The 19,246-nt window shown below is 41.8% G+C and overlaps 1 protein-coding gene across 7 annotated transcripts in view; it reads left to right on the top strand.

The window, feature by feature from the left end:
* LOC126407576 (unconventional myosin-IXAa-like) overlaps window positions 1-19,246 on the top strand; it is a 209,180-nt gene that overhangs the window by 86,281 nt on the left and 103,653 nt on the right. For all 7 annotated transcript variants that reach the window (XM_050072586.1, XM_050072585.1, XM_050072583.1 and 4 more), the window contains exons 3-5: window positions 10,274-10,368; window positions 11,707-11,769; window positions 16,711-16,810. In XM_050072586.1, coding sequence (XP_049928543.1) covers window positions 10,274-10,368; window positions 11,707-11,769; window positions 16,711-16,810 — 258 coding nt within the window. The remainder of the gene's footprint in view (window positions 1-10,273; window positions 10,369-11,706; window positions 11,770-16,710; window positions 16,811-19,246) is intronic.

The following is a 19,246-nucleotide window of genomic DNA, read 5'->3' as shown; positions in this document are numbered from 1 at the left end:
CTCTGGCTCTGTTTTCAGTTCACCTGAACTCAGATTGGCCCCAAAACAGAGTGAACCTTGTTTTCTGTGACTCCTGTAGCTTATGCGTATACTATACTGTAATCTGTGAAGTCCAGTGTGTGCTTACTGTTAGGGCTGGGCGATATGGACAGAAATTCATATCTCGGTATTTACAGGCTGGCTGGCAATACACGATATATATCTCTGTATTTTCTACGAAATGGGGCTACATGTTCAGCTGCGAGTCAAAGCCATATTTGAGATGTCACAAGCACTTTTATAAAAACAGACTTTGATCAAAATAAATGCAAAGATGGGGATGTTATTCCCTGTTTGAAAATATACAGCTGTACAACATGTAAATGAATAGCAGGGCTGTGCATTAACGTTTTTGCACACAGCACTGGAGCTACAGAGGTTTAAAGGTTTGCAGCAGAGGACGCAAAACTGTAACGTGAGTATAAAAGTATCAAGTAGGCCTAGATCCATTGGTTTGGAACAATTTAAAATCTTTGTGGGAGGAGTTAAAAAGTCGTTTTCCATCTGTTGGTCTTTAAAATTAATTTAATGATTTAAATATTTTCATTTATTCAGGCTGTTAATCTTATTTATGCACAGAGCATCAACAGAGAGGCCGAGGGAGGGTGCCAGAGACACTTTGTATGCCTTATATACATTTTGTATATGAAACGTCTGTGTTGTTGCCACATATCTGGCGCCTGCATCCAGGCGCTGTCTCAGTGTCACACAATAGACTACAACTACCAAGAAGAACAGTAACGTGCTATGATCCACCTCAAACACAATCCGGCAGCGCCGGCCGGATTGCATGTATGCTACTGTGGTAATTTCATTCATCTCACAGACTGATTTAGTGTAGCGTTTGCAACATATAGACTGATGTCACACTGTAGACTAATTAACAGACGGATTAAACAGAGTAGCAGCTCTCTGTCTCTCAGTGTTGATGGAGAACTTGTGAGTGAGTGAGTGAGTGAGTGAGTGAGTGAGTAAGTGGGGCAGAGCTGTGCGGAGAGTGTGAGAGAAGAGAGATGCACACTGGTACACTTTATCTTATGCAACTTGACCCTATATCGATATAAACGGTGGTGTCTGTACAGTAGGCTAAAGTATGTTTTTGAAAACATTTTAGGCGAGAAATAGGCAATGCAGTAACAGACTCTTGGTTTGTATTTGACCAGCACTGCTTAGTTTTATGGTTTGATCTTGTTTTTAGATCTTGACCACCCATTTTACAATACAGGGAACAGCATGGCGCCCACTTCTTCTTCAGAAATTCTTGTATTACAGCCCAAAAGTGCACTAAAATAAGTTTCTGATAACATTTTAGGTGAGAAATAGACAATATGGTTTGGCCAGAGTTTGGTCTGAATTTGAGAGGGATTCAATTCGCTTCTACACCCTTTGTGTGCATGGAGGTGGGCATATGAAAGTGCTAAAGTAAAATCTGTATTTGTGCAACAGCCCTAGAGTCAGTGTAAGTATCATTCGGGGGATTTGAGCAGGGAGATCTGGGCACTTCTGAGCTGGAGAAGTTTATCACAGTTCACTTACATATACTGCCCACATTGTTATGACAAAAAGCTGGTTGAAAATTGGCATAGTATCCCTATAACAATTTCAAATGAACAAACTTCAGCTCATTTTGTTAATTGAAAGAAAAGGTTTTTCTAGAAAAACATGTTTATATTCCCCAAGTAAGGAAAAGTGTTGGTATTAGTCCATAAACCGAAGTGTCAAAATCATCATCAATATGCATCCCTGGATGTACAGTGAGAAGAAGGCTGAATACTATGAAAGTGTTAGTGAGCCTATGATGTAGATTAACTGAGTGTAGGTGTCGTACCCTCCACAGCCCACTGTGAAGGTCTCTGTCTGTATTTCTATCACACCGTCATGTGATTTTAGGGCAGAGAAGCACTAAAGAGAAGACGTCTGCTTTAATAATGGCTCAGTGGGCTGAAATCAGATGTTCTGGAATAAACCGGCATGAAGCAGTCCAACTATTGAACACATCTTTGAAAGAGGAAGCCTTTGATAAGTGCACAGGGCAGTAACACACATGCAGTAAATGAGAAATGTACCCCCCGCCAATCTGGTACTTATTTTTTGTACAAATGAAACAGCTTTCACAGTTTTTGTACGAAGGCTTAATTGTTTGACACTTAACATCACGATTCTGGAAATCTCTGTCTGTGTGTCTGTGGATTTTCTAGTCGCCATATTGCTGTTTTAACGGTGATGAAGCTGTCAAAAGCGCAGTTTGGCATGTGTAACTGTTCATGCGTATCAGCAGTCTTACTTGGCAGTCTACTCCTGTCATGTTGTAGTTGTTTAATGAAGCAGTAAATGGGGTTACTGTCTCCCTCCAAGCCTGTATGTGTCTATATAAGTGATGGCATTTACTGTATCTGCTAACAAAATCTTTCAGCGTGTGGTGTAAGCTCCACTGACACACTGCGTACAGACCGTGTAGCTGTGCTGCCTGGATACCCACAGGCTGGATACATGCAGTGGTTTCTGGTTTGGTTTTGTCAGAGTGAGTCAACGCAAGATGGTTCAGTGTTTCTGCCCACCTGCTGGTTTTAAAGCAAAATTTACATGCAGCAAAACGAAACAAAAATAACCTACTTTTTGGAGCAGCTCTGGACAAACACAGGACTGTCTCTGCAGGAAGTGAATGTCGTGGGCAATGTGCTATGCTCAGATTCAAAGTGCAATGAAAGCTAGCAATATCTGCCTCATGTGAAGTTTATGAATGACAACTGTCACTCAATACAGTGTGCACTAAAGACTAAAGTCAAGTAGGGTTTCAGTTTTCAACTGATCAAACGTTACCATTCTGTAACTAGGCGTTAGAAGTGGTTATCAGCATCAGTGTGACGACGATGTTCAGAATACAGTTATCACGTTGTTAAATGGCTGTCGACAAAATTATGTTTCTTTATGTTTCAACAATGCTGTAGTTAATGTGTGGTTATGTTGAGGCACAAAAACCACATAGTTATGGTTAGGAAAGATTACGTTGACTTAAAACGGCCACATTTTGTGGCGCAAAAGCCGGTGACGTTGCTAAAAAACACCCACGTTTGAGGACACAAGAGAAACACAGCCATGTGTTGCTGAAAAACACACTTTTGGGGCACAAATGCTGCTGGAAACACTGCAGTGTCTAAAAAACACCCGTGTTTTTCGGCATTAACCCCACTGCAAAGGCTGCGATATGTCGCTATAAAAACACCCTTGTTTGGGGGCACAAACACTGCTAGAAATGCAGCAATGTGTCACCAAAAAAAACACCCATGCCATACCCAAATCCCAGTGGACATACATCATTGTTTGGGGGAATAGTCCCTGATGGAAACATTGTGATGTGTTGCTAAAAAAAACATGTTCAGGGATAAAATCACGGCTGGAGCTGCAGCTTTGTGTCACTAAAAAACACCCATATTTCGGGGCAAAAATGCTGCTGGAAACACTGTGGTCCCTCTTTAAACAGCCATGTTTGGAGGTAAAACACAGCTGGAAACGCAGCTATGTGTGGCTAAGAAAACACCCAAGTTTTGGGCCTGAACCCCTCTGGAAAGGCTGCAATGTATTGCTAAAAAACAAAAAACTTGTTTGGGGGCACAAACGCCACTGGAAACACTTTGATGTGTTGCTGAACAACAGCTTTTTTGGGCAAACGGTGGTCTGCAGCTTGGCAGCCATCTTTCCTGGATGTCACACCATTCACTGACCCCTCCACCTCTCCATGACAAAGTCAGCTCATATACATGTCGCTGCATAACAAGAAACATGGCCATTTAATAGCTAATGACTTTGTAATCATACCAGCAGGTGTAGCAGGAACTTTCTAACCTTTATCTGTAACACTGATAACCACTGATAACGCCTATTTGATGGAATGATAATGTTCTAAACTGAAGTCGTGGATATTATAATATTAGTAGCCATGCTTACGTTACCTAGCAAACAGTTGATTTGATTAATGAGGGACCAGTCAAGCAGAAACATCTGCAGATGACATAATGTCAACTCCCTCTGACCTGGATATGAACAAAGCATCCTGCTGAAACAAGCAGTCACCATCAGCTGGTCACCATGGTGCTGCAGCCAGCATCCTTAATTTCAACCACTCAGCACTCCATACAAGAAACGAGCTAAGGGAAGCTAGCCCAGCAGTGGTTTTGGCACGTCTCCACTTGTTTTCCATAATCTAGGTCACCAAATGGTTTTTGAGAGTGTTTGGGGAAACACTGCAGCTGTACTGGTGAGAAGACAAAGAGAGAAAGAGCAGCACCATGTTATTAGAATTAGTATTTGAGCTGTTTTTAGCCCCGCTTTGAAGAAGGTCTTGACATCCTAATTAACAGGGCTAGCTCCCATCATGTCCCCTCAACACTTTAAACACTAAATCCTGGTCTGAAATAGCAGCAGAACCACTGCTTGCTTCCTCTGAGGCTGAGGAGCCGCTGCTTTCTGCAGCATGGGAGGAAACAACTGGCTAACGTAATGTGACAGCGTGGAAGAGCCCACAGGGGCTAACACGGTGCATAAGCATACATTAGCATACTGCTAGTATGGAGCCAGTGTTGGACTTAAACTCAGAGATACACACACTTAGACACACACACAGTTAAAGCAGGATTAAGCCTCGGGGTCAGCACATTTGCCTCAACATAAAATCTAACATATGGCCGGCTAAGCGCTGTATCTTTGATTCGTGGACGATTTGTGTGGTGCTGTTTTTAACACACTGATGTTGGTTATTTCTGGACTCCATATGGCACCACAGGCGATGCAGTGACGGCTGGGGTTAATTCAGTTTCTTCTTAGTCACGTTGAGTTTCAAATTGAAATGACAACTCAGCTTTTTAAGTCTATGGGAACAGCACATATTCAATTAGTGATACTTGTTCTTATTTTTCATCAAAAGAACATCAAATCACAGTTTGCTGTGTTTCTTAATGCCTGTCATTAATTTAGACCAAGAGCCAAACAAAGCCAGGTATTGTATAAAAAAATGTTAGTTTTAGGAATAAAAATCTGGACGAGACATGTTAAGACTTTATTGTCATTGTACAAACATACAACAAAATTCAGGTGCACTCAAGGACCTGGCTCATATAGGAAAATGAATAATAAATAGTAATAAAAAATAAATAAATTCCTCCATTCCACTCACATTCTAAACAATTATAGATATGTTTCATACACTCATTTCCAACGTATGCAGTTAAAATGAGATAAAAAAAAAGTGCGCATGTATATTTGCACATTAAATAAGTTATTGCGCTCAAGAAAAACAACATAGCGTTAGTTCAGTCAGGACACGATGTCAAGCTCAGCTCACATCCCAGCTACATCAGCTGATCTCAAACAGCCCAATCAACTGATGGAGCAGCTGGTTGATTGAAGGGAGTCAGCTGATAGATCACATGCTTCATTTCTATGTAACCAATTGGTGAATCTCATTCAGGGCGCCCTGTTTAAGCTGCTCTGGCCTGCCTACTGTTGCTTCCACCTCCACCCCAGCTCCTTCTTTTCATGCTGTGTCTGACTTATCAGTGTTATCCTTCTTTTCATGCTGTGTCTGACTTATCAGTGTTATTTCTGTTTGTCATTGATGCTGCTCTGTTCCGTTCCCAGGGGTCTTTGCTGCTGCTCTCCCTGCCTTAGGCTTTCCATGTAGGCGCATGGAAGGGCAGAGAGATGTGCTCTCTCTGCCTTGGGCATTCGGCATAGGCCCTAGGAAAAGCAGGGAGGCCCCAGAACAGAGCCATACTGCCAAATATGATGCTGCAAATGGAAATAAATTTTTCTTTGACTAATGTAATAATAATTTTTACTCTTCAGTTAGGCTGGGAAAAATATTTTAAAAGTCTGACTAGCAAATCTCGTAATGGGCCAACCTCCCAATGATTAATTTTTTTCTTAAATAACATACATGATGGATGCCTTAAGTAAGATCTAATGAAGTAGCCATTTTGTTTTTCAAAGATGCTAATGGTTCTCTTGATAGTTCTCAAAATACACATTTTTAAACCATAATTCTTATTTAGTTTTGATTTAGAGGGCTACGTAGTAAACATGTTATGGTTGGACAAAGTTATTTAATTAATTTATCGTAAAATAGAAAGCTTGAGCAGCATTCCCGCCTTTTTTGGAAACCAGGAAGTGAGACAGAAGTCCTTGTGATATAGCTGACCCCTTTAATGCCTGATGAAATTAAGTTTTTGTAGAGATCTGACGAAGTTCACAAAAATCTCGGACACATGTTTAAAGGGCCAGCATTTTTATGAAACATATATTTTAAAACAAAGATAATTAAAACAGTAAATTTTTACTCCAATGATATAGATTTTGAAGGCTTTTAGCACATTTTTAATTGTTAAAAGTTGTGAAGTCTTGTCTGTGATAGGGCTGTTTTCTGGCACAGGGCAAGTTTAGAAGTTAAAAGAATGAAAGCAGATCAAAATATTTTAAAAATGATATTTATTTCATGTAAATAAATGATGTAAAAGTAATAGATGTGTTGATAAGTTGTAATTTTAAGGGGTTTTGTCCCAGTTCTCAAAAATGGCTGTTTGGGGGCGTCGGTGGCTTAGTGGTAGAGCAGGCGCCCCATGTACAAGGCAGCGGCCCGGGTTCGACTCCAGCCTGTGGCCCTTTGCTGCATGTCACTCCCTCTCTCTCTCCCCCTTTCACACTTGTCTGTCCTATCCATTAAAGGCTAAAAATGCCCGAAAAATATCTTTAAAAAAAAAATAAAAAAATAAAAAAATGGCTGTTTGGCTTGTTTGGTCTTTGTATCTGTCACTGTGTTTTGTATATCGTAGTCTATGTTTGATCATAAAGAAAGTAGTTGAGATGACATGTACATGAGCTGAATGTCTCATCCCGAGGAGAGGGGATGGTGTATGCTGGATGTTGGATGGCACCTAGGCGAGACGGCTGCTAAGCAGTACACTACTGTTTTGAAACCAACAACAGCGGTTGTTTTTTAACGACTGCTCGGGACATGTCCAGCGGTGTTTGTAGCAACAAAAGCAGATATTTTAAGCCCAGACATGTTGTTTTCCAAACCCTGACCAAATGTTTTTGTGCCTGAACCGAACCACAGCACTGTCACAACATAAAATTGAAAAATGAAATGTATGTATCCACAACATATGAAACATACAAACGTAACATATCCGTGGTTTGTGCAGTGCCAACATTTATTCTGGCGCTTGTTGTTGTTTAGTTTCAGTGTTTGGCTGGCCAACTCTGTTTTTTTGTGCACTCCCTTTTCCCTGTCTCTCTTTGTACTAATATGTACAGCACACACACACACACACACACACACACACACACAAAGCAATCACCAATTCGCAGTGTGTGTTTTCCTGTGCTGTGGTCACAGCAGGCGTTGACCATGAAGCAGAGTTCACCACTAAATCATCCAGACACTGCCGCCCTGCTCATTAATCTCTTTCACACACACATACACAAACTACACATGGCGTGCACCCACACGCGACACACATGTGTGTATCAGGAGCTCAGACAGTACCTACATCTCCCCGCACACACAAACATGACTCAGTTTGCGTCCTGTGCCTGCGGTGGTTTGATTGTCAGTGACAGTTTTCATCAGAGCTGGTGCTCATTTCACTCTGTCGTTACAGGAAGTGGATTTTCCTCCAAAACTGGAAACATTTGGCCACAGAGCGGCTCTTATATCCAGCAAATTATTGAGGATGAAAGCTCTGTCATTACCATGTGAATTGCAGTTTCGATTTACATTTTGGATCGGGCGGGGGATTGAAGGAGATCTTGCTGTCGTCCACTCGTGTCTCAGCACATGGACATTTCTTTATAAAGCTCCAATAGAGATGAGGCAGAGAGGAAAGACAGACAGATGGATAGAAGTGTTGTATGTGTGGTGTAGGGGAGGAGAAATCCCAAAAAAGATGAACCGTATTGTGGCTGTATTTGTTCCTTATCTCTGCCCTGATTGGCTTGTGAAATGTGTGTCAGGTCGGCGGCGTTGGGGGAGTTATTGTATGAATCATCACAGAGATCAAAGCCTGATTCAGGAGCAGGATTTAACTTTTATTAACCGTGTTATTCAGGAGCTGTAGTATTCACCCAGCAGCCATGATCAATTATCTGACGCCCACCTCTCCCTCTGTCTCTCCTCTCCTCCCTCCTTCTCGTCCTCCCTCGCTTCCTCCCTCCTCTCTGCTGGTTCTCATTTAGTAATTTATCATAACTCCAAAACACTGATTGCATCAGTCTGTAGTTTCACGCCTGCCTCTGTGACCTGTGCTGCTGAAATGTGAAAATATGTTTCTCTAATGTCTCACGCCTCTCCTGCTTTCTTCCTCATGTTTCTCCTCGTCTTCCTCCACTCCTCCTCTTTATGTTTTAATTTCTCTCTTTTTGTTATTGACCACCTCTCGTGTCATCTCATTTGTTTATGATCTTCCTTTCTTCCCTTCCCTCAACCTTCGTTGTCTCCTCCCACATTTTGCTTTTATCTTTTACATCTCACATTCTCCAATTTTCCTTTTTTGTCTCTCCACTTCTTTCATCTCTTCTCTCCTTGTTTTCCCCCTTACTTCCTCTCCTCTTTCATCTCCTTTCCTCTCCTTGTTTTATGCCCTCTTCTCTCCTTGTGTCCTCTCTTCTTGTTTCCTCTCGTCTCCTTGTCTGTCTTTGTTTTCTCTCCTCCTCTTGCCTCTCCTCGTTTGCTCTTCTTTTTCATCTCCTCTCCTTCCTCCCTCTCCCCCTCCTTTTGTTTTCTCTCTTCTCCTTTCCTTGTTTCCTCTGATCTTCTTGCCTCGTCTCCTCTCTTCACCTTGTTTCCTCTTGTCTCTTCGTCTCTCCTTGTTTTCTCTCCTCCCCTCTCCTCTCCTTGCTTGCTCTCCTTTTTCATCTCCTCTCATCTCATTGTTTCATGCCCTCTCCTCTCCTTGTTTTATCTCTTCTTTCATCTCCTCCCTTCGTCTCATCTAATTTTCCATTTCCATTCCCTCTCTGTCCTTGTTTTCTCTCTCCTCTCCTTGTTTCCTCCTCTCTACTTGTCTCTTCTTTTTTTTCCCTCTCCTCCCCTTGTCTCTCCTTGTTTGCTTTCCTTGCTCATCTCCTCTCCTCTCCTCTCATTGTTTAATGTCTTCTTTTTTCCTTGTTTTCTCTCCTCTCCTGCTTTTCTCCCCTTGCTTCTCCGCTTCTTGTTTCCTGCACTCTTTCATCTCCTCTCCTTTCCACTCCTTGGTTTCTCTCCTCCCCTCATCTCTCCTTGTTTCATTTCCTCTTCACACCTTGATTTCTCAGCGTTTCCTTGTTTTCTCTCCTTCTCTCCTTGTCTCCTCTCCATCTTTCCTCTCCTCCTTCCCACCTTGTTTTCCCTCCTCTTCTCTCCTCTCTTCTCCTTTTTTCTTCTCATCTTCTCACTTTGTCTCCTCTCCTCTCCTTGTTTCCTCCTGTCCTTTTTTCTCTCCTCCCCTTGTCTCTCCTTGTTTGCGTTCCTCTCTCATCTCTTCTCCTCTCCTTGTTTCATCTCCTCTTCTCTCCTTGTTTTTACACCTTGTTTCCTCTCCTCCCCTCTAACTAACCAGCTCCATTGGGGCCCATGAGACACCTAATGAGAACCTGAATGAGTCCTCCAGAGGCCTCTAATGATGGACTCCTTGTGTGCGTGTGAGCGTCTGTGTGTGTGTGTGTGTGTGTGTGTGTGTGTGTGAGTGTGCGTGTGTGTGTGTGTGTGTGTGTGTGTGTGTTAGCAGAAATGCCCACAAACTCCCACAAATAGTGACTGTGTCTGTTTTCCGCTCTGCTGTGTGTTTGCCTTTATAGGAATTTGGCAGTTTAGGGCACGGTTGATGTGTGTGTGTGTGTGTGTGTGTGTGTGTGTGTGTGTGTGTGTGTGTGCCTCTTGTGGGCCCCTTCCTGTGCCTCATGACCTCTGTTACAGTGCCGTGATTGGTAGCTTTTCCCTCAACTCCTAACACATTTTTTCACTTTGGATCAGAGTTCAGTTCCCATCATAAAGTTTGTCAGAAGAAACGCAGGATTTTTAAGACCCTGCAGACACGAAGAGCTTTTTTTTGTATTCTGCTACAACCCATTAAGTAGTTTATCCAAACATTTAGTGTGCCAGACAAGTTTTAAGGATGTCTGCGTCTTTCTGTTTCATACACACACTTACACCTGTCAGTTATCACCTGCCTACATTCTGATGTGTTTCCATTTTTCTCCTCAGGCCTTTGGGAACGCTAAGACTGCCCACAACAACAACTCCAGCCGCTTCGGCAAGTTCATTCAGGTCAACTACCAGGAGAGTGGCACCGTCAGAGGGTGAGACACACATATATGAACCCCACATACACTCACTGGCCACTTTATTAGGTACACCATGTTGGTACTGAGTTGGACCCCTTTTGCCTTCAGAACTGCCTTTATTCTCCGTGGCATAGATTCATCAGATCAGCAACAATACTCAGGTAGGCTGTGGTGTTTAAACCATGCTCAGTTGGTACTAAGGGGCCCAAAGTGTGCCAAGAAAATATCCCCCACACCATTACACCACCACCACCAGCCTGAACCGTTGATACAAGGCAGGATGGATCCATGCTTTCATGTTGTTTACACCAAATTCTGACCCTACCATCTGAATGTGGCAGCAGAAATCCAGACTCATCAGACCAGGCAACGTTTTTCCAATCTTCTATTGTCCAGTTTTGGTGAGCCTGTGTGAACTGTAGCCTCAGTTTCCTGTTGTTAGCTGACAGGAGTGGCACCTGGTGTGGTCTTCTGCTGCTGTAGCCCATCTGCTTCAAGGTTGGACGTGTTGTTGGTTCAGAGATGGTCTTCTGCAGACCTTGCTTGTAACCAGTGGTTATTTGAGTTACTGTTGCCTTTCTATCATCTTGAACCAGTCTGGCCATTCTCCTCTGACCTCTGGCATCAACAAGGCATTTTGGCTCACTGGATATTTTCTCTTTTTGGGACCATCCTCTGTAAACCCTGTAAGCCTGTCTGGCACCAACAACCATGCCACGTTCAAAGTCACTTAAATCACCTTTCCTCCCCCATTCTGATACTCAGTTTGAACTTCAGCAGGTCGCCTTGACCATGTCTACATGTCTAAATGCATTGAGCTGCTGCCACGTGATTGGCTGATTAGCTATTTGCTTTAACAAACAGTTGAACAGGTGTACATAATGAAGTGGCCAGTGAGTGTATGTGCAAGTGCATGATTCACACATCTACAAATGCTGTTTGATGGAGTGGTGACATTTGGTGTTTTGACAGCCATAGTTATCTGTCTAATACCACAGTTAACAATATAATTAAGAAGCATCCACTGGACGCTGACTGTAAATTTATAACTGCTATTAATAGAGTTTAATTTCCTCGTGTGTGAGAGAGAGGAAGTAGAATTAATCAGTTATCTGGAGACGCAGTAGGTAATAAGTTTAATTTCACAAATTATTAAAAATGCATAGAATAAGATAACTAATAGTCCCTCTCATCTGTTTTTATGTTCTCTGCAGTTTTCTTCTATTTCTTCATAATTACACGAGTCTGCAACACAATTTTTTTCCCTCTATGTTGAGGGAACATCAGATCAGCTGTGGCAGCTTTTTTCACACATGGTGTGTGTGTCTGTTTGTGTTTTTGTTTTATTTTCAGAGCGTATGTGGAGAAGTACCTGCTGGAGAAATCACGTCTGGTGTACCAGGAGCACAATGAGAGGTGAGTGGAGACGCAGGAAGCAGAGATCAGACTGACAGCAGGGACTGTGGATGATTTCTCAGAATAAATTAGACTCTGTGCGGATCATTTCATCACCGGGACATCTGACAGATTGTGTTTTGACACATTGTCACCTGGTTGGCTCAGTGTTTGGTCATGTCGTTCACACATTTCTGACATGCTCACATGTTAAGATTTTGTCCCAGACTTCCTCACAGGTTAGATTTTATTTTGACAATGTGACATAAAAGGGACGCCCACTAGCACATGAGGTAGATAGGGGTGTAAATCAGTTTCATCATGATACGATATCAGCGCTGATTTTGATTATTGCGTGCACTCTGTAGTTTTTATTTTTTACTTTTACTCTGGTGCAGAATGAGCAGCCAATTTTCTAATTCCTAACCCCTTCTTGAAAAGTGATTGTTTTAAAATCATGTCAGCAGCATCTTGTTGCAGCAGAAAGCCGTTTTTGAAGTCTGTGGATTTAAAAGTCCACGTTAACATCACTTTAACCCTTTGAAACCTGGAGTGACATCACTGTTGTTGTGCTGCTTTCAGACGCCTTTCCCAAGTATTTAAACCTTTGAACCCTGAGCAAATTGGTGACATTTGTTTCAGAAACATGGGAAAAAAGGTGACGAGCAGCTTGGTAAGAAATGTCCCACACAGTGCAAAAAAATTATAGATTTAGAGAACTTTTATTTAAAAAAAACAAGGGGGGAAAAAGCTAGGGGAAAAACTATATTCATAATTATTGTTATTACATTTTTTTTTAATTCTGTTACAGAATTTTTATAATTTTCAGGCACACTTTTGTTTCTTCAACATTATTTCTTTCTTTTGTTTTTAATTTTTTTTATGTTTTTAATTTTCTCTTTTTATTAATTTCTTGCTAATTTTTTTGTGTCATTTCTTAGTTCATTGCTCATTGGCGTCTTCCTATGTTTTTAAAAGAAATCAAGCCAATTTGCTCAGGTTTCAAAGGGTTAAACCAGTCTGCTCCTTTACAAAATTACTCTTTTTTTTCTTTCAGTTAAAATCTATACAAGCTGAAAATAAGGAGCCCTGGTGCAGCCACAAATAAGAAAGAAAGAAAAATTAGAAACACAGAGAGTCATATTCCCACATGTTTGAGAGATACTATGTCAAATCCATATCTCTGCACTGATGTGATCTTTCTGTAAGAAACCTAATACTAAAATAGCCTTCATTTCCTCTGTGAGCTGAGGATATATCGGGTGTCCATCTGAAACAGGCCTCTGCCCTTTGCTTGCTGAGTTAACACTGCAGACTCTCAGGTTTCCTTTGGAGTTTGGTCATTAATGAGCTCGGGACGTTACTGTTTATTAATTCTAATTACGCATCAAAACTATTTGGGTGAATGAGAAAATAGATTCTGGTTTAGTGTAACAGCAACTCTGTCTGTTCTCACTGTTTTTTTTCTTTTTTACTCACCAGCAGTCACTGTTTGAATCTCCTACGTCGCGTACACACACACACACACACACTCACACATACATAAACACATGCAGAGGAATTTCCACCTGTACACACATCCCTACAATTTCTCCTCTCAGACAACACAAACACCGTCTCTTCTCGACTGGCTCTGTCCCCGTATCGCTCGTCTCTCCCTGGTGACATTAAAAAATAGAGAAATCACTGGTCCCACTGGTGTAATAGAGGCAAAACACAATGTTGAACCCTCCACCAGTCATCTAATCCCTCTAACCCTGATTGGCCCCGAGTTTCTATTTCACGCTGATGACAGGCACTGGCGGCCATATTGATAGGGTAGAAACTAAAGACAGGACCCCCCAGACGGCTTGGACCTGAAGCAGAGAGGTGGGGGAGCAGGCAGGATGATGATAAACTGCAAACTGTCTTAAATCTTAACTCCAGTCTCATGACAGGTTGCCTCTGTTCGACCTCAGATGCTGACGTGCTTTATATCTTTGATGAACTCTGGGGCTGGTGCTGTTTTCAGCAGCTGTTGCTCTCTCTGAGGTCATTAGTCGTATTGTTTCAGGTATTAATTTGTGATCATTGACAGTGGTAGTACTACTAGCTGTAGTCACCAACATGAAGCACCTTGGTAACAGAGTGGTTTCAGCACATGCCACGTCACTGCCATGCCCCATGTTTGATTCCAACCTTGGGACCTTTGCTGCATGTCATACTCGTCTCTCTTCTCCCCCTGTTTCCAGTCTCTACACTGTCAAAATAAAGTAGCATCAAAATTCAAAAGGAATTATTCCTCTTGCCAAGAGTTTGAAGACAACATTGATACCGCTCTCACATCTATATGATAATCATGACCGCCAGCAACCTGCTAGCTTAGCTTAGCACAAAGACAGGAAGCAGGGGAAAACCATGGATGTCTAAAGAGAACTGGATACAGCGTTGGAGATGGAGGCATGAAGCAAAAAAAGTTTAACATCCAGGGTACTAAATTAATGGGATCTTCCACATCTATTAGCCCGTAGTGAAAATAGTGGTCAAATTGTGGAATTACAACAAAAGACTTTTCCCACAGACTGACGTTAACTCTCAAACTCAAAATTTGATCTATTCAGTTTGATCAAAGTTAGAAAGTCTAGAGGAGCCTGGTGATTAAATCGTTTTATCTCCATTTAAGTTAGCAGAGTGCTAAACAGGAAGTAGCTGACTCAGTGTCTAGTGCATCTCTAGTGCGTCCCCTCTATGGGCCCAATGATGCGAAAGCAGCACCGATCATCTGGGTGTTTTATACCACGGAAATTGCCACTGAGCAGCTTTCATAGGAATGAAGAGGGTCCCGCCTCCAAAGCCTTATCCAGGTCTCTTAATACATCCACTGCCCATAGAGCTAATGCACTAACATTTCCTTTAACCCGGCCTTCCAAACGCTCGGTCGTGTGCCTTGCTCACATCAATGTCGGTGGGGCAATAACTCTGGATTCGGCTCTTGGTTCATTTTAAAACTTTTAGGGCTTAATGAAAAAATAATGAATAAAGAAATTATCCGCTGATTTACAGATGTCTCTTTCACAATGTAAAAAAGTCTTTTTGGGCCCCAGGGCATCACAAGACTCACCTGGAAGTTGGGCCCCATATTTTCAGGTAGATGTCTTACCAATCGTGCTTGTAACATCGTCTGTCATAGGAGGAGATTTTAGCCATTCGTCAAACCTCTCCTTAAGTTTTCCAATGCCGCAGCACTATCCTGCATCCAGTAATGAGTGCTGTCCTGCACCATGAGATTTGGTGAGTGTTAAGCCCACCTCCTTTCAGCAGTACACCTAATAGACAAAGCATTGGTGTCCATACCAGTGCGGAGGACATCACTGTATTGATGAAGGCAATAATCTTAGACCACAGAAGATCTGTCATGGAGCATGAGTACAACACAGTTGCATTCTGCAACATTCTGCTAGATGAAACTTGATTCTACATGCTGCTCCTTTAAATCGAGCCTTGTGGGCAGAAATCTTTTTGAGGTCAAGGGCAGTGGTTTTAGATTTGTATCCATGTCGGTAATGGCTGCGCTCTGGGAAATAACGAGTGCCCTTTGGCCTGAGAAGACTGTAACCAATAAGAAACCTGATCTGTAAGTGCCAATGTTATTGTTTACTGCTGTGACTTCAACCAGCCAGCCAGCTAGTTTAAGTAGCTATTTTAGTTACTCATTCAATGTTTATTACTTGTTAATAGTCATCAAGAGTTATATTTAGTGCTGATTCATTTTATTGTTTATTTATATTTGTTTATTTTGATCCCCATTAGTCACTAACAAGGTAGCAACTACTCTTCCTAGGGTCCACACAAGCAAACATACATCATAGTGTAAAAAATATAATTAATTAATAATAATTAAAAATACGAGGCAAAAAGAAACAGGAAAACAGGTAACAAAACGAAAACAAACAAACAAAATCAATAGATAAACCATAATAAAACTACTGATAGAACTACTGATAGAGCTAATTACAACAATGACAACAAGTATCCTCACTGTATTGAAATTGCTAGCAAAACATCATAAATAAATAAATAAATACATACATACATTAATATATAAATAAATAACTAAATAAATAAATAATAGTAATGATAATAATAACTAAATAATAATAATAATAATAATAATAACATTAGATCAATTAAATAAATAATAATATAAATAAATAAATACATATTTGTTGTTATTGTTATACCAATTGTTGATGATGATACATAAAAAAAGATTATATTTTAGCCCTCTCAGGAGGATTATGTAACATCATGTTTTGTTTGTTAGATAGTTGGAATGATAGAAAACCTCAAAGTGGCTGCACTCACAGCAGGAGCGGTGACAGTTATGAAATTAAAACAATTCATAGAGGTATTATTAGTAGCTCATTAACATTAAAGCACTCAGTTTCATTTGAAAACATCCTTCTACCCATCCACCAATCACAGATCCTGATTCTTTAATATCCTCTCTGGGCCTTTTATCTTTCCACCACTTCATCAGGCTCTAAGTGTCCCCGTGCATGGACGTGAAGGTTGTTTCCAGCTCTAATAGAATTACATCTGGGTGCGTTGGCCGAAGCCTCAGCCTTTGTCACAGAGGCATTACTCCTGACCTCGAGCCCACAAACCACACTGCCGCTTTGTTTGACGTGAAATGTGGGCCCGCCGGGTCGTTACGGTGTGACTTATTTGTTACATGCTCACAGGTTTGGGTTGTGACAGAAGCTGCAGACAGAGAGTGTTTCTTTCACTGTACTCCAAAGCTTTGAATAGAGTCTCTTCCCTGAGGCGTCGTTTCAGCGCAGCGAGGAGGTGTGAACGCTCCTGTCCTCGGTTCACCTCAGAGGGAATTTTAAATCATTCAAGGAATCAATACAGGAAGAGTGTTTTGTGCTGTAGACTCACACCCTCTAACTTGTTATTTGTGATTGTGTGTGTCTGTAGGAACTACCATGTTTTCTACTACCTGTTGGCCGGAGCCAGTGAAGAAGAGAGGAAGTCCTTCCATCTGCTCAAACCTGAGGAATACCACTACCTCAACCAGGTCCGCTCACACAAATGCAGAAAACACAATATTCAGGTCACATTGAAATACAAAAAGACTCCACATTGATGTATTGATGCCATTCTGTTGTGTCACCTGTCAAATGATTGAAACCCTGATTCTGCCATGATGGAAAAAGTAGAAAAAGATTGTGAGGAGTTTAGGGCTGCCCCCGACTGAGAATCTTCCTAGCTGACCAACAGTCGTCATTTAGGACCATTAGTCGACTAGTCGCCTGCATGTTTATGATATTAATTTAATTATTAAATGATATATTTGGGGCGGGGCAACACAATGGTTTGAGTTGAAGGTGTGAGAAAGAATAGTATCAGTAACATTGTTAACACTGTGCTACATTACAGAGAAATACAAAACCGTACTAATGAACCTTCATTAATATAGGCCTATATTTTATCTACAAGTGCACGTCACACACTGAGCGAGCCGCCTGTTAATGACGCTGTGGGCTAATGGGCATGTAGCTACTTCCATGTTTCAGATGATACGTCATGTTTGTAGTCGACCAATGAAGATGAGTTTACATATCACCTTGGGTTCGTCCTTCACCTTCTCAAAATGATCCCACACTTTGGATTTCCTGCCCGACATGTTATTAACTAGCCTGTTGAATAACCACAGGTACCAGCCCTGGAAATTAGGGGCCGTACACATGCCGCGTCTTAACCACCTGGAAAGCGTGAGGTCGGGCGCTGGGTGCTACTCTTGTGCCTTTTTTGTGCCAGCTTTCAAGAGCGCGGTGGCAGGTTGCGTCTGAGGTTGGCAAAAAGTCCTGAGTGCAGAGCTGATCTTCTTCCAGGTGCTGTTTATAAGTGTGTCGGCCTATCGTCTGTGGGACAGATGTAAAGCTCTGGGTAGCCCTGCACTCACATGATCAACTTTTCCGCATTTATCAGACTGAATATTTACAGAAGAAGGGAAAGATATCTGTCAGCTGTGATTGGTTTATAACCTGACTCCTGTCTGACTGCTCAGTGTGGCCACTTCCTGTGTCTGTCCTTTCAAATTAAATTCCCACATGGTCCAGTCATATAGGTTTTGATTTATTTTGATGAGGTGTAGCTCTAAATAGAGTTTCGCAGGGTTTTTTTCTGCGACTAAGCAACCAATGAAATCTTGCAGACTAATGACCTCTCCAGTCGACTATAGGGGGCAGCCCTAGAAGAGTTAGAGGTGATGGCTGCAGCTTTCTGTCCGGCTTTTAGAAATGTCTCAATTTCAATCATCATGGCCAAAAGAGTAGGGAGGGAAATTAAGAACCAGATCCAGTTAAGAATCGTCCAAACCATCTAAATATAAAAATAATGTGAGGGAAACCATGTGCCTCTTCCTCACTTATAATTAGATTCAGCCCCATATTAAACCATAATAAGTCATTTTGATTTGATTTTTTTAAGTCAAACAAGTCCTTTTTTTTCCTTTTAAAGAAAGGCAGACTACCTAAGCACGACACACACCAGGTCTGGACCACTCTCACATTTCACACGTACCCAAGAGAAAATCTTTAACGCGAGGAAATCGGTGAATGTCTCAGATTCTCTGAAATCACCCCTGCGTGCCACATTAAAACAAATCTGTTCCTTCGAGTGGTTCTTGCACAAGGCCCATGTGACGTTTCAATTTTACTGTGCTACAAAGAATTCATTTGAAGTGGTAATAACCATTTTCTCTGCGAAGAAAGTGCGATTATAAATGTTATTATTGAAAAATAAAGCTTGAAGGCGCCACGCAGAGAGATTGATGGAAACTCTGAAGATGATGATGGAAAAAATCTCTCCATCTCCCTTCCCTTCCTTTTCTCTCTGTTGATTTTATTTACTTGTTTATCATAACTGGATCTCTTCCCAACGCTCTCAAGTGTTATTGCATCAGCCCCAAAATAATTTCAACCCTGCATCTGTGTGTGTGTGTGTGTCTCATATGTGTGTGTGGGTGTGTTTACGTGTTTGTGTACATGCCAGAAAGCCCCCATATGTGTACATCTTATGCAGTGCATCTGTGTGTGTTGGCAGCAGATGTGTGAGGATTCATATTCCCTCTTCCTATGGCAGTACACTGGAGAGGCAACAAAAACCCTCCTTTGTTCATCTCTTTTGGCTTCCCCAAAAAAGTAACAGTTTTTTTTTTTTTTCCTCCCTTAATCCCCACGACAACAACCCCCCCCCATCCCCATCCTCATCTTCTGCTGCCGGCTGCCTGTTACTATGCAGTTCTGTTTCCATGGCAACAGGCAATACTTGCGAGTTAATCTGGCACTGACTTGCTCTCGTGCAGAGGGCGCCGGCGGTCGCGTGTGTTTGTGTGCACACGCGTTTGTCTGAGCGTGTGCGCGACACGCAGCGAGCCTGCTGTTTGTCAGGGACACACAAACACACACTCCTGACACACATGGTGTCACAGGGGAGCAAAATGATTATC

The sequence above is a fragment of the Epinephelus moara genome, chromosome 20 (genome assembly GCF_006386435.1).
Source record: "Epinephelus moara isolate mb chromosome 20, YSFRI_EMoa_1.0, whole genome shotgun sequence".
Classification (NCBI taxonomy): domain Eukaryota; kingdom Metazoa; phylum Chordata; class Actinopteri; order Perciformes; family Serranidae; genus Epinephelus; species Epinephelus moara.
The sequence above is the reverse complement of the archived record's forward strand: the minus strand, read 5'-3'. Positions and strand labels throughout refer to the sequence as shown.